Raw genomic sequence first — 11,764 nt, forward strand, 5'->3', positions numbered from 1 at the left:
TTTCTTTCCCTTCAGATTCCTCTTCAAGTTCTTCAATCTTGTATCTAACCTTTGCTGGACATGTCCAACACATTTCATTTTTATCAATTTTTTGTATCAGCATAAGGTCTGAATTCCAAACTTTTTGGTGCCCTTTTGAGTTTCCATCTCCTAGGTAAGATGTATACATCACACCATATTTCTCCACTGAACTGTGACATATCTTCACAACTCCTTCTGATTTCATCCCTCCACTAAAATCGCCTAAAATTAATCAAACCTTTATGACTTTCAGTTCCAGTAGTACAGCCATGACAGTACTTGGTAATACAGTTCACTTCAGTGACTTTACCATTGTCCAAGGAGGTAGCAGTCACTACATCACTTAAACCATGGCCTCTTCATTGCCAGGATGCATCCAGTGCTGTAGACATACATGTATTGCTGTCATTCATGTCTACACTTTTCTGAACAGCATTTTTCATACTGTCACTTGCTACTTCAGCTAAAGTCTGTAGAATAATTTTATTGTCCCGTCAAACCTTGTAGGGGGAGGTAAGTTCATAAGAGCACAGAAAATTTGTGCACTTCTGTACCCTTTGCCTATACACCTCATAGCATAAGCAAGTTTAATATTTGTGTTATACACTCTCTGTTTAGTTATGCCACAAGTATAGCCACATTCATTTAAATCATAAAAAATTGCAAGCAATTCTTAATTATGATGCATGACCTCTTCTAGCATGTGTCTCCTCAACTACCATCACGTCTATTGCCATATTCCTTACACTGCAAAGGTTTATTCGTTAGTTCAGATATAACACAACTTGGATCACTAGTTGTTGTCTCTATATTACAAGCATAAATACTATCAAGCTCATTGTCCCAATATTTCAGTTTTAACTTCGAAGCACTTAGAGTAGTTGCAGCTGATTCAACTGTTGTATCATGTAGTATTTTGGTATTAGCAGAGTTAATCTGTTTGGTCAACAGATTTCCATAAAACTGTTTAACACCAACCTTCTTAATTCTTCCCATTGCTTTCAAGTGGAATAAGAAACTCATGCACACAATTACTTCATTGTAAACAAAATATTTTGGCTAAAATAACAGCAAACAATAACTAAACTCTCTGTATCCGAAAGATAAGCAACTGTTAAGCTTTCGTAGGTTAGCCAACTTAAGGAACTAAAAAGTCACAAAAACAAAACAAATGAGAGCAATACATTATTTTTTAAAGAGCTGACTGTGTGCCATGGGAATGTTGTGGTGCATGCAGCCACTTTTACATTCCTATAATTTTGGTACTTTCTGTACTTCATTTTTTCCTGGAAGTAAACTTTTTCTCATTCAGAAAACTACAGAGAATTTTTTTTGAAGATGCATTAAAAGATCATTTTTGACAGTTATTCACGTACAAGTCCCCCTAAGTCTGTTTTTGGAATTATTGATGTCTGACATAATGTGCAAGTTCTTTGATTTTCTAATAACTTTCGTTAGTAATTATGAGTAGGTTTTGTAATGAGCAAATATTGTAGGATATATACTTGTTCTTACTAACTGATACAATTTCCTTTTTCTTTTACAAGATACATTAATCTCTCCAGTAGTCCATGGTCTTGTACATGGCTGTTTAATGCTCTTTCTTATTAGCTATGTAGAAAGCTATCTTTGGATAATGATATGAATTTATCTTGGAAGAGATTAAATTTTATGTCAATATTTTCTCATTATAAATGACATTCCAGATCATCTCTCTTTCAAATTATTCTTAAAAAAATTTGTTATGGAGCCATTAATTATTCTAAGTGATTTCCACTGAGGAGTATCTCCTGCAAGGTACTATATCATTTACCCTAACTGTGCATCATAATCAGAGTGAGCATTTGCTACTGTGTCTATAGTTATTTCCTTGCTTTGAGTTTCATCAAAGAAAATATTATCATTTAGAATCCTAATGCCTTTATCTGCCTGTGTTAGGAAGTTAATTACTGAGATTTAGTTTTAGGATCCATATAAGGTTTCCAGATAACTTTTCCTGTCATAATCCTTTAGAAAATCTACACTGAAATCACCACAGCTCCTTGCTGCTGTCTGATGGATAGCTTAGTAAGGGATCCAAACATCACATAAACAGTTCAAATTTAAAGTTACAATGAAAAGTAAATGGCTTTTTTTTCAGTATTAGTTCAAGAGCACTTACTCCTATGAGCTAGGTGCTGTGAAATCTACTTATCTCGATGTTCTTAAACTTTTGTTTTGTCTTTGATAGATATAACAATGGAAGAAAGTTCTTTAAGTAGTGAAGTACATCCCAGTGTTTTGAATAAAATGCTGTTGATAACTGGGATGTTTTTCGTTTTGTTGCAGATTGTTACAATTGTGCTAGACTTCGCCCTGTTTGTGCTAGCTCTGTATGATATGATCTTCACACGAAGAGCTGGAGGTGACCCAACAATGACTAATCAGGATCCTAGAGGGGATGCTGCCACTACTTTTAACAACCCAGGCTTCCGTGAAAGTCGAAATAGAGCACCAATTTCAATGACAGATGCAAGTGGAAAACCATATTCTCAGTCACCACCAATTGCCAGTAATGGTAGTGTGCAATCAGTGACCACAACTTCATCCAATGGTTCCACCATAGGTTCGGGACCAAGGAGCCCACTGAGGTCAAGTCTGAAGAAGCCAAGGCCCAAACAAGATGGAATGGGAATTCAAAATCCAGGGTTTAGTGGACACTCACCAACATTTTCAAGAAATGGAAGTGTTAAAAAGACAGTCCGCATCCAAACTCATAGCACAGCAGTGTGAGTTAATCAATATTATGCAAAAAAGCATTTACATGCAATAAGGAAAATTTTCGCTGAAGACACTAATGTGCTTAGCAAGATGTGTTACACTTTTGAGACATCTTAACTGATTTTGAACAAATGTGATGACTTAACAGTGATAGATGTGAAATGATTGTAATGACAAAGTTACATTTTCTGTACTGTAAGCAAAGTTTTTGCATGTTAAAATCCACATAAATTGTTTCAGTATTAGCACATTTCCCATTCTATGTGTGACATTGGTCTAGGAGTAAAAAGACATTTTATTTTTGTCAGTGTTTTTACATTTCTGTAAAACTGTAACATGCTGAATACACTAAATTCTTTTCTTCATGACAAGCTTATCTTTTCATGATTATACATACAAATATTTTCTAATTTAACTATTCCAGAAAAATATTGTAGCATATATATGAGACGCATTTCTTCAGTTTTCCATTCAGTTATATTTGTAGCCCTTAAATACATAAAAGTTCAGATAAAATATTACTAAAAAGGAAACTGTAAGAAGTGGCAGTTCTGAGTAAATGTTAGGGGCTGATATTAGCTCCTGGAGGATAAAAATCATCCATTCATTATGTTTAAAAGCAAAAGGCTCATGTGTGAGAAAATGTTGTGGAGCATTATTTTAGTACTTGTGGTCTTATCATAATCAACTGATAATTTCTGTAATACTAACACTTGTAGCCAAAATGAACTTTTTTTTTGGCACACCATATTATTTCTCTTTATACGGTGCTGGAAGTTTTCATTTGGTTCCTTCCCAACATTATTGAGTAAAAAATTTAATACAGCATAAATGGAAAGTCTTCCTGTAAAAGTAGCTTTCCTTCTATAAAGTAACTGTTCACTACATTTGATAAGGCATAACATAAAATCTATATCAGTTATCTGTGTTCTGGCAGAACAAATACAATAACAACAGTCAAAAGAATGAAGAGGACAGTATCTTCACCACTGTATTTAGCATGCTACTTATCCTCTGTGAGGTATCAATAAGCATGTGTTTGTCTTTTCTATCAGATTGAAAGAATTCAGAGAAACCATTCCCAAAAGACTGAATCTGAATTCTTTCACACAGCCATTTTCTCTCATTGTGTGAAGTCCATATAACTTATGTTCCAAAGACATTAAATGTATTTGCTTTGTAATATCAGCATTAGTGAGAACAAAACTGGAGTCAATGGCATTATGTAGCTGAATGGGGATCTTAAAACAATACTATTTTATTGCTTTGTAAAATATTTTAAAATTTGAAGAGTTGTGGTGTATTCAAATGTATTATAATGTATATATAACTTCAATAAATCCGTCCATGTTATGTGCTTCTAAGTTTATTTTATATTGATTTATAGGTAAACAAAACTTCTAACAGCATAAATTCAGTGGTAGTTGTTTGTTGTTATGCTGCTTCTGTAGTCAAAAAATGTTATTCTCATTAACTGATATGCAATACATATTTTTACCGCTTTCATCTGGATTCAGTACTGCCTTTCTTTATTTTTAATGTTTTTTTCATGCCCCTTATGTCATATGGTCTGAAGGTGTCCATAACACTTGCATTTAATCAACTTAAAATGTATTTGTCTTTTGAATGACACCCATAACAACAATTAATCAAAACACTCATTTGCTTGTCAGAAAAGCAGCTTTAATGGCAAATGCAGTATACTACCAATTCTGTGACTGTGTAAAGTGTAAAATAAAACTGTTACAGTGTTTTTTGATCAGATGAGTGCTATGTTGTATGGAACACTACATCACCTCTGATTGATATTCACTACACTGTTCAAAGAACCCATTCCCAAAAGACTGAATCAAAGTTATTTCACACAGCCATGTTCTCCTGTTGTGTGAAGTTCTTTTTCTTTTTTCTAAAAAAAGTGGATTTATTTATTCTGGCGAGAGTTTCTTGTGTTCTGGCAATGCAAATGATGAACTCACTTTCTTTACCAGTGTACATGCTGCAAACTATTACACAATACCTCAATCATGTGGTGCTCACATCTAATGACACAGGCTGATGCTGATCAATCACAAGCACTGGTTCTCCTCATTCATTACAGTCCTACACTCAAAGATGACTTACAGCAGCATTTGTTTTATTAGACAGTATCTCCCCTTCTAAATGAATGATTTCATAACTGGGGAAGGCTTTAAACCATTGATGGACTACACAAACTCCTTTTCTCTTGGTCTCTTATTTCAAATTCTGTATCCCCTCTTCAGTAAAACCTTGCAGTTGAAAATGCCACAGAACAGCTTGATTACTCCTGATAACAGAAGCTAGCTTGACTGTTTGTTGTTTCACTTTAGGAACACACTTGTAATCTGATATGTTCTCAAAATTTTCTGTGGGTTCAGATTGGCTAGCATAAATACCAGCTGATCTGAGCCCCTAGAGAATTATAGGAAAGCATCAGATGTTTCACATTAAGATAAAACTGAGTGTGCCTAATGAACCTTTATGCTTTCTTGAAGACAACCATATAGCACACAAGGATGTTGCCACTAAGATTCATATTTATATTTCTCTCCATGAAATTCTTGAACTAACATACACAGGCCTAATCACCTTTAAGTTTATTTGAATATTCACTACCATTAGTATTCATTAGCTCTTTGACCATTTCTCATTGTGGGGAAGCCCGGATGATGTGGTACACAAGTTGTGAATAATTTTGAATTTATAATTCACAAAATCCTCAACTGTTGCAAGGACATTTAGAAATCTGCTAGCTTCCCATACTTGCAGTACCCACTTCTCTGTCATGAAAGATATGCCCTATTCAGTTGCTTTCTGGTATTTATCTAAACTCACAGAATGTGCAACCAGATGAGTGGCACTGTCCTCATCTATTTGTAAAACCCCCATGAAGTCCACAAGCTTCAAAACTTTTTTTTCTTTGTTTCATCTTAAAACTTATTGCACTTTAGAAGTCCTCTAATTCCCTCAGTATAGGTTGCAGAATGGCCTCCATACTGAAATTCCTTCTTGGAGGCATGTCATAATGCAACATAGTGCAGCTATCAATTTTTTTTTTTTTTATTCTGAAAAGACATAAACATCTTTCTTCACTGACATCAGCTTCATATGAGTTTCTGAGATCCATTTTGGATGTAGCCTTCTCAACACAGTTCTTCAATCAATGTTAAAAACTATTACAAAGACATAAATACTTAGTAATGCATGACTGGTTGTACTTCATTATCCTGGGATCTACAGAACATCTGTCTCATGCAATGGATTAGTTCTACATTGAGAATGAGCCAGTTTCAGTATTAAGTGTTTCTGGGTGATATCTTTCATGCCAATATTTTTTTTTTTAAAGGTATGAATTTTACATTAAAAATATTAGTAAAAAATCTTATGTGCTATTTCTGGTAACTATTATTTATTACACTCAACACATTTCACAATGTGAATTCATTCTTTGTGCATCATCATCATAAAAATTACACCATGAAAGACTTATATTAAACATATTTATGTTAGGCAACATGAGGGCAGGTGAAATACTATGGAGATTAATGATTTTGTGTCAAAGTATCATCTATGTGCTGCACATCTGGTAATTCATTGTCAGACTGTCTGACTAGATCACTGTTTATATGTAGAAATATACCACTACTTTCATAATTGGTGTTCAGAATTTAACAAGCAATTCTTATACTATGATCATTACTGCACAATACTATACATTTGCAAAGATGTCAGTAGATGTGACTCAAACCACAGATGATTCTCAATATGCAAGATCATACTGTAAAAGTAAACAGAATATACCTTCTCTTGTTTTATATTGTTTGTGTAAAGATGCAGTATATTATGTTACTTGTTATGTCTATTTTAAACTTATATTTACATAATTTTGAATGTATGTTCTGTTTAAGTTATCATATTTTATTTGAAGTTGTATATTTCTATGTGTTAAAATGTGGAAACATATTGCTGTTGTATGGTGTTTCATGGTCTGACTAATCAAGGACTTGCAAGTATTTATTCAATAAAAATATATGGCAATTGCCATATTTCCATATTTTCCAAATTTGATGTATCACATAGTTACATCTGAACAATAAAACTATGTGATAATGAAAAAACTATTTTGATGTCTGATTTATCACATTTTAATGTGCCAATAATTGCTAAGGTCTATGTACAATATGTTGAAAGCATAACTTTACCCACAGCTGAATAAAGTGTCATTTTTATGAAATGTCTATAAAAACTCTGTGTACACAATACCTTCATAATACGATCTTGCCTTTGTATGGTAGGTTTCTAGATTACTGTCACCGATATAAAAATTGTACAGACGGTACTGCTTGCTGCAAAAATAACATTGAAAGGCAAAATAATATGTAGTGCAAAGAATAAAAGCAAAGTAGTATGAAATATCATAAAATAAGAAACTGGAAAAGGCATGTATGAGTACAATAACATTCAAATCAAAGATTGGCATAAAATAACAGAAAATATTCTGGAGCTGGTAAAATTTGCAAATGAGTATTTATTTGGTATTTTGGAGAATTGCAACAAAATCTTCCTAAAACACATGTGGACCCACAATGACTTACACATCAAGCAAAATAGTGTTCCCCAAGACAGAGCTTGAGTCAGGAAGACAATACAGACATTATAAAATAAGTAAAAATAATTAGATGAGGTTCCATATCCTGTTCTGAAGGCATGCATGAAGCATACAGGCCATTTATAAATGGTGTAACAAGTACAAAGTTTTAAAGGATGAACATAGTCTATTAACAGGGAATGAACACACCAAGAATGGCAAAAAGAATGGCATCTGCACGTTCTGCACATAGGGTTCTATTGTTTGTTTGTAACAGGCAATGTCTTATATTGACACACTGTACTTACATCTACACAATTCTAAGCTATGGGATTCTTTTCTGAGGATTTAAAGCACAAAACACAGATACAATTTTTGCCAGTTTAACTGTTGTGTGCATTGTGATGGGTGTTTAACTACGAGGCCAGCAGGCACACTGCTCATGCATGAGTGAGGCTCTGCTGTGGCCACCAGTGGCCTGGTCGTCAACAGTGTGGCAAAGTGCAGCAAAGGGCTGTAATAATAATAGCTAGAAGTATTATTCATGCTCATTCTACATAACAGTTTTAAAAAATTGATATCCTTACTGCACCAATTGAGTTCATTTGTTGTGCATTGTTCTGTACGTAAAGCTGGAACAAGAAAATGGCCTGGGAAACTAAAGGTAAAACAAATGTATTTTTGTAGTTTTTTCACCTACTTTGGTAATTTATTATACAATTTTATTTCCTAATAACAAACATCCTGTTTTCAGGTTTTTGTCTGTCAGTCCTTGGTAGTTTCTCACACTCTGCCCAAGATGCGGTCTGACAGCCATAAAAAAAAAGCATTCAGCAGTTTCAGTGAAACAGATCTGTTTTTTATGCTAAATGTTACATTAATACCACACAAAAACATATTCAAATAAATTTTAAAGTCTTATTTTTTTAATGCATTTAAAAAAAATTGCTCAAAGTGAACATAATATTACATGACAATGTTAATGCAATGAAACTCAAATACCCTGCAATCCAAATTATACTTTAAGCTACATTTTTATTGGGTATTATACATGTAATAATAAAAACATAAAAACTCCCATAAAACATTCAAAAAATGAAACTTACACAAGTAATTTTAAGGTTTTTAGGTTTCTTCTCAGAGGTTTTCTTTGCACTCACTGGAAATTTTTGTAAAGAAATCAAGCTAGATTGGCTTGTGCAACAATAACAAATATATGTGTTTCAGCTAGATTGGGTTCTTGCAATAATGAGAAATGTAAGGCATCTTTCTCTTCCTTTTTGGGTCACAGGTGGAGCATTTTTTTGCATTTTTCCAGTCATTCTACTCTTAGTTATGTGGCAACCAAAGTGCAGTAACTGGACATACCAAGATCACAGTCTATGTGATGGTTGTTGACTTGCTTTTTATCTGTGGAGTCACAACCAGTTGGCAAACTTCTTTAGAAAATTAAAGCAGCTCACCTGAGTTCCATTTTTGTAGGAGTTGTGGAAGACAAACACTTTCAACCCACTTATGTCCAGCATGCGGAAAAATAATGCCATGGCCATAGCTGGAAGAGGTTTCAACATCCAGCAATATTTGTTTCAACTAAATCTATTTCTGTCTATAATTCTCTCTTCATCACATTGACCACTTGTTTTCTTCAAAGATTTCACAGGTATTAAAACAAAGCCATCTTCAATTTCTCACTGTGCCTATTATGAGTTACATTCACTTTCAATTTCATTGTCACTATCTAATCCAACACCACTTCCTAAACAGTCCTCAGACCATTTTAAAACAGTGTCCTCAAAGTCAGGATCTGTAACATGAACAGTGGATGATTACTTGGCTCCTGAATCCATAAGGCAGAGTCCCAGGTGCAGCCTCAGACACAAAAGAAGTAGTGATAGTACAGGTTCACATCACATTAAAGTGGTTACTGACAAAGGAAATCACTGCAGCTTCAGTAAAGAACAGGTAGATAATGCTGTAATCTCCTAACCCACACCTATGTATTAGCAACAGAGTAACAATAAATGCTGACAGTCTGTGAGAATGCATCTGGGATGTTGAAAAGGCATCCAAAATGTTCTTTGTAAGTATGCATACTACACAATAAAAGACTGCTTAGTGCATTCAGAGTTGTGGTTAGTAATGAAAGGGGATAAATACACCACCTATTCACATCAAAATCCTGTTAAGCTTGTACAACAAAATCACTTGCCAAGGTTGACAACACACAATAGCACACAATAGTAATGTCTTGTTGTTCTCCTGAGTCCAGTATCCCACTCATCAGGGGGGGGGGGGGGGGGGGGATTGGACTCAGTTTGCAGATATATCAAGGGGAATGCATGGAGACTCAGTTTTTTTAACGGACTGGAGTTGGTGCAAGGGGTATAGCAGTAAGTTTACATTTCCAGAGTCATCAGCTGGTGCCCTTGGTGTGTGCAGTGGTGAAGAGTACAACTATGTTTATATCAAAGAACACTGTACAATAGGAACCAACCAAAGGAGGCAGTGCTGTTTTCAAGCCACTGAACCCTTATTCATGAGGATTGAGGTAGCTCCATCCAACCATCATGATTTAGGCAAATGCTGGGATACTTTCTTCATCAGGGCTGTGGCTAACCACATGTCCTGTCCTCTTACAGCATACTTAATCATTCTGTGTGTATGTATATTTTTAAGCTATTTATTTTCAATTTATTATGAATGACGCATCCCATAATACTGTATGATTATCCCTGGATGAATGAATGAATAAATAAATAAGCAGTTTATCATCTCTTAACTCTTTGTGTGAGCATTCTGAAAGAAAGATAACTAAGATTAAGAAACAATTTGACAGTCACAGTAAGGCTTGTGCTCAGTTGAAGACTATGACTTCATTATAGTAGTGAGTTGATGTACACTAATGCAATCAAAACAAAAGCCTATACACAATCATTGTTGTCAACAGTGACAAAACTGTCTGTGCAACACTCAGGGTGCTAGAAACAACTTACTGAAACACAAAAACATTAATTAAAACTTCGCTTACCATTATACATACTATAAGAAACTGCATTTTTTTGTGTCTGTGAATTACTAAGCTTTTATTTGAATGAAACACGTTATTTTATTTCATTCATGTATCATGTTACATGGCTCCTTCCTTTAAGGATAAATTTTTTGGGCATGACACAACTAAACGCATACACTAACAAACAGAAGAGCTGTCAGAAATTAATTCCGTTTACCATTTACTAGTTAACTGTTGTATACTATTTATGCTTCTAAAGGTTACAATGATCATCATAAAATTGTCAGAGAAGCCTTTACTTCCTTAGTTTTACAAATATCTATGTATTCTATTATTACTTTCAGTGTCCTTACAGAATTAAGTTCTCAGTATACTGTGCACTTTCTGGTTTTGAAATATTGAAAGACTTGCATAGTGTGGACACTTAATTCAGCTCCAATATTATTTTTCAGGAACGTTAAATAACTTTGTAGGACACAAATTATGTTATGACCAGCCCCAATTAAAGGCTCTATGAGGTTGACATGAAGCCATCTCTGCTTCAGTCAGTTACTTCATCAAATGGTGGTTTGGTTCCTGCTGATGGTTTTGACAAACAGAAAACTGCAAGTTATGATTGATCTCTCACAGGAAATAGAATGGCAAATTCACTTGAATGAAAGCAATATCTTTAAGTGAGTATACCTGTAGACTCACTGAGTTCATACTATCAGTCTGAAAATAAATTAGTATAAGCAAAAAAAAATAAGCAGTCGGAGACAGCCGGTGGAGAGCAGATGATGGCGTGATGAACCATCCCTGTTTCTTCTTCTCTTACTATCAAATCTATTCATCAAGAATCAGCAACATTAATGTGCATGGGTTCCTTTGAAGTACAATATTCCGGAGGTAAACTAGGTTCCCATTCAGATCTCCGGGCAGAACCTACTTCGAAGAGATTCAGGCCAAAAGGAACTTTTAGGTTGGGAACATGGAACACTAATAGTTTGAACAGGCCAGAAATGTTCCAGACATTATTAGACTAATTAGATAGATACAATATAGACATTACATTTATTCAAGAAACTCATTGGCAGGGGGAGGGTAGCATAAAGAGGGGTAACTATACATTTTTCTATCGAGGTGCAGCTCACAGTTTCAGAACAGGTTTCACAGTACAGAGAAAACTTCTTCATGTAATCAGGGATATAAGGTTGTCTGGCAGGTGGAATAGACTAGTAGTAATTAATGTACACACACCAACTGAGGACACTGAAGAGGTTGTTAAAGACGGCTTTTATGAAGTACTAGATCAACAGTAGGATGAATTCTCCTTGTACGATACAAAATTAATCATAGGTAATTTTAATGCGAAGATGGGGAAGGAG

General features: G+C 34.5%; 1 protein-coding gene across 1 annotated transcript in view; it reads left to right on the forward strand.

Annotated features, from left to right (window-relative positions):
* Window positions 1–6,920, forward strand: part of LOC126354340 (uncharacterized) — a 698,724-nt gene extending 691,804 nt beyond the window's left edge. The window contains exon 5 of the mRNA XM_050003910.1: window positions 2,350–6,920. Within this exon, the coding sequence (XP_049859867.1) occupies window positions 2,350–2,793 (444 nt within the window). The 3' untranslated portion in view covers window positions 2,794–6,920. The remainder of the gene's footprint in view (window positions 1–2,349) is intronic.
* The last annotated feature ends 4,844 nt before the right edge of the window (window positions 6,921–11,764 follow it).

This window comes from Schistocerca gregaria, chromosome 3, assembly GCF_023897955.1.
Source record: "Schistocerca gregaria isolate iqSchGreg1 chromosome 3, iqSchGreg1.2, whole genome shotgun sequence".
NCBI lineage: Eukaryota > Metazoa > Arthropoda > Insecta > Orthoptera > Acrididae > Schistocerca > Schistocerca gregaria.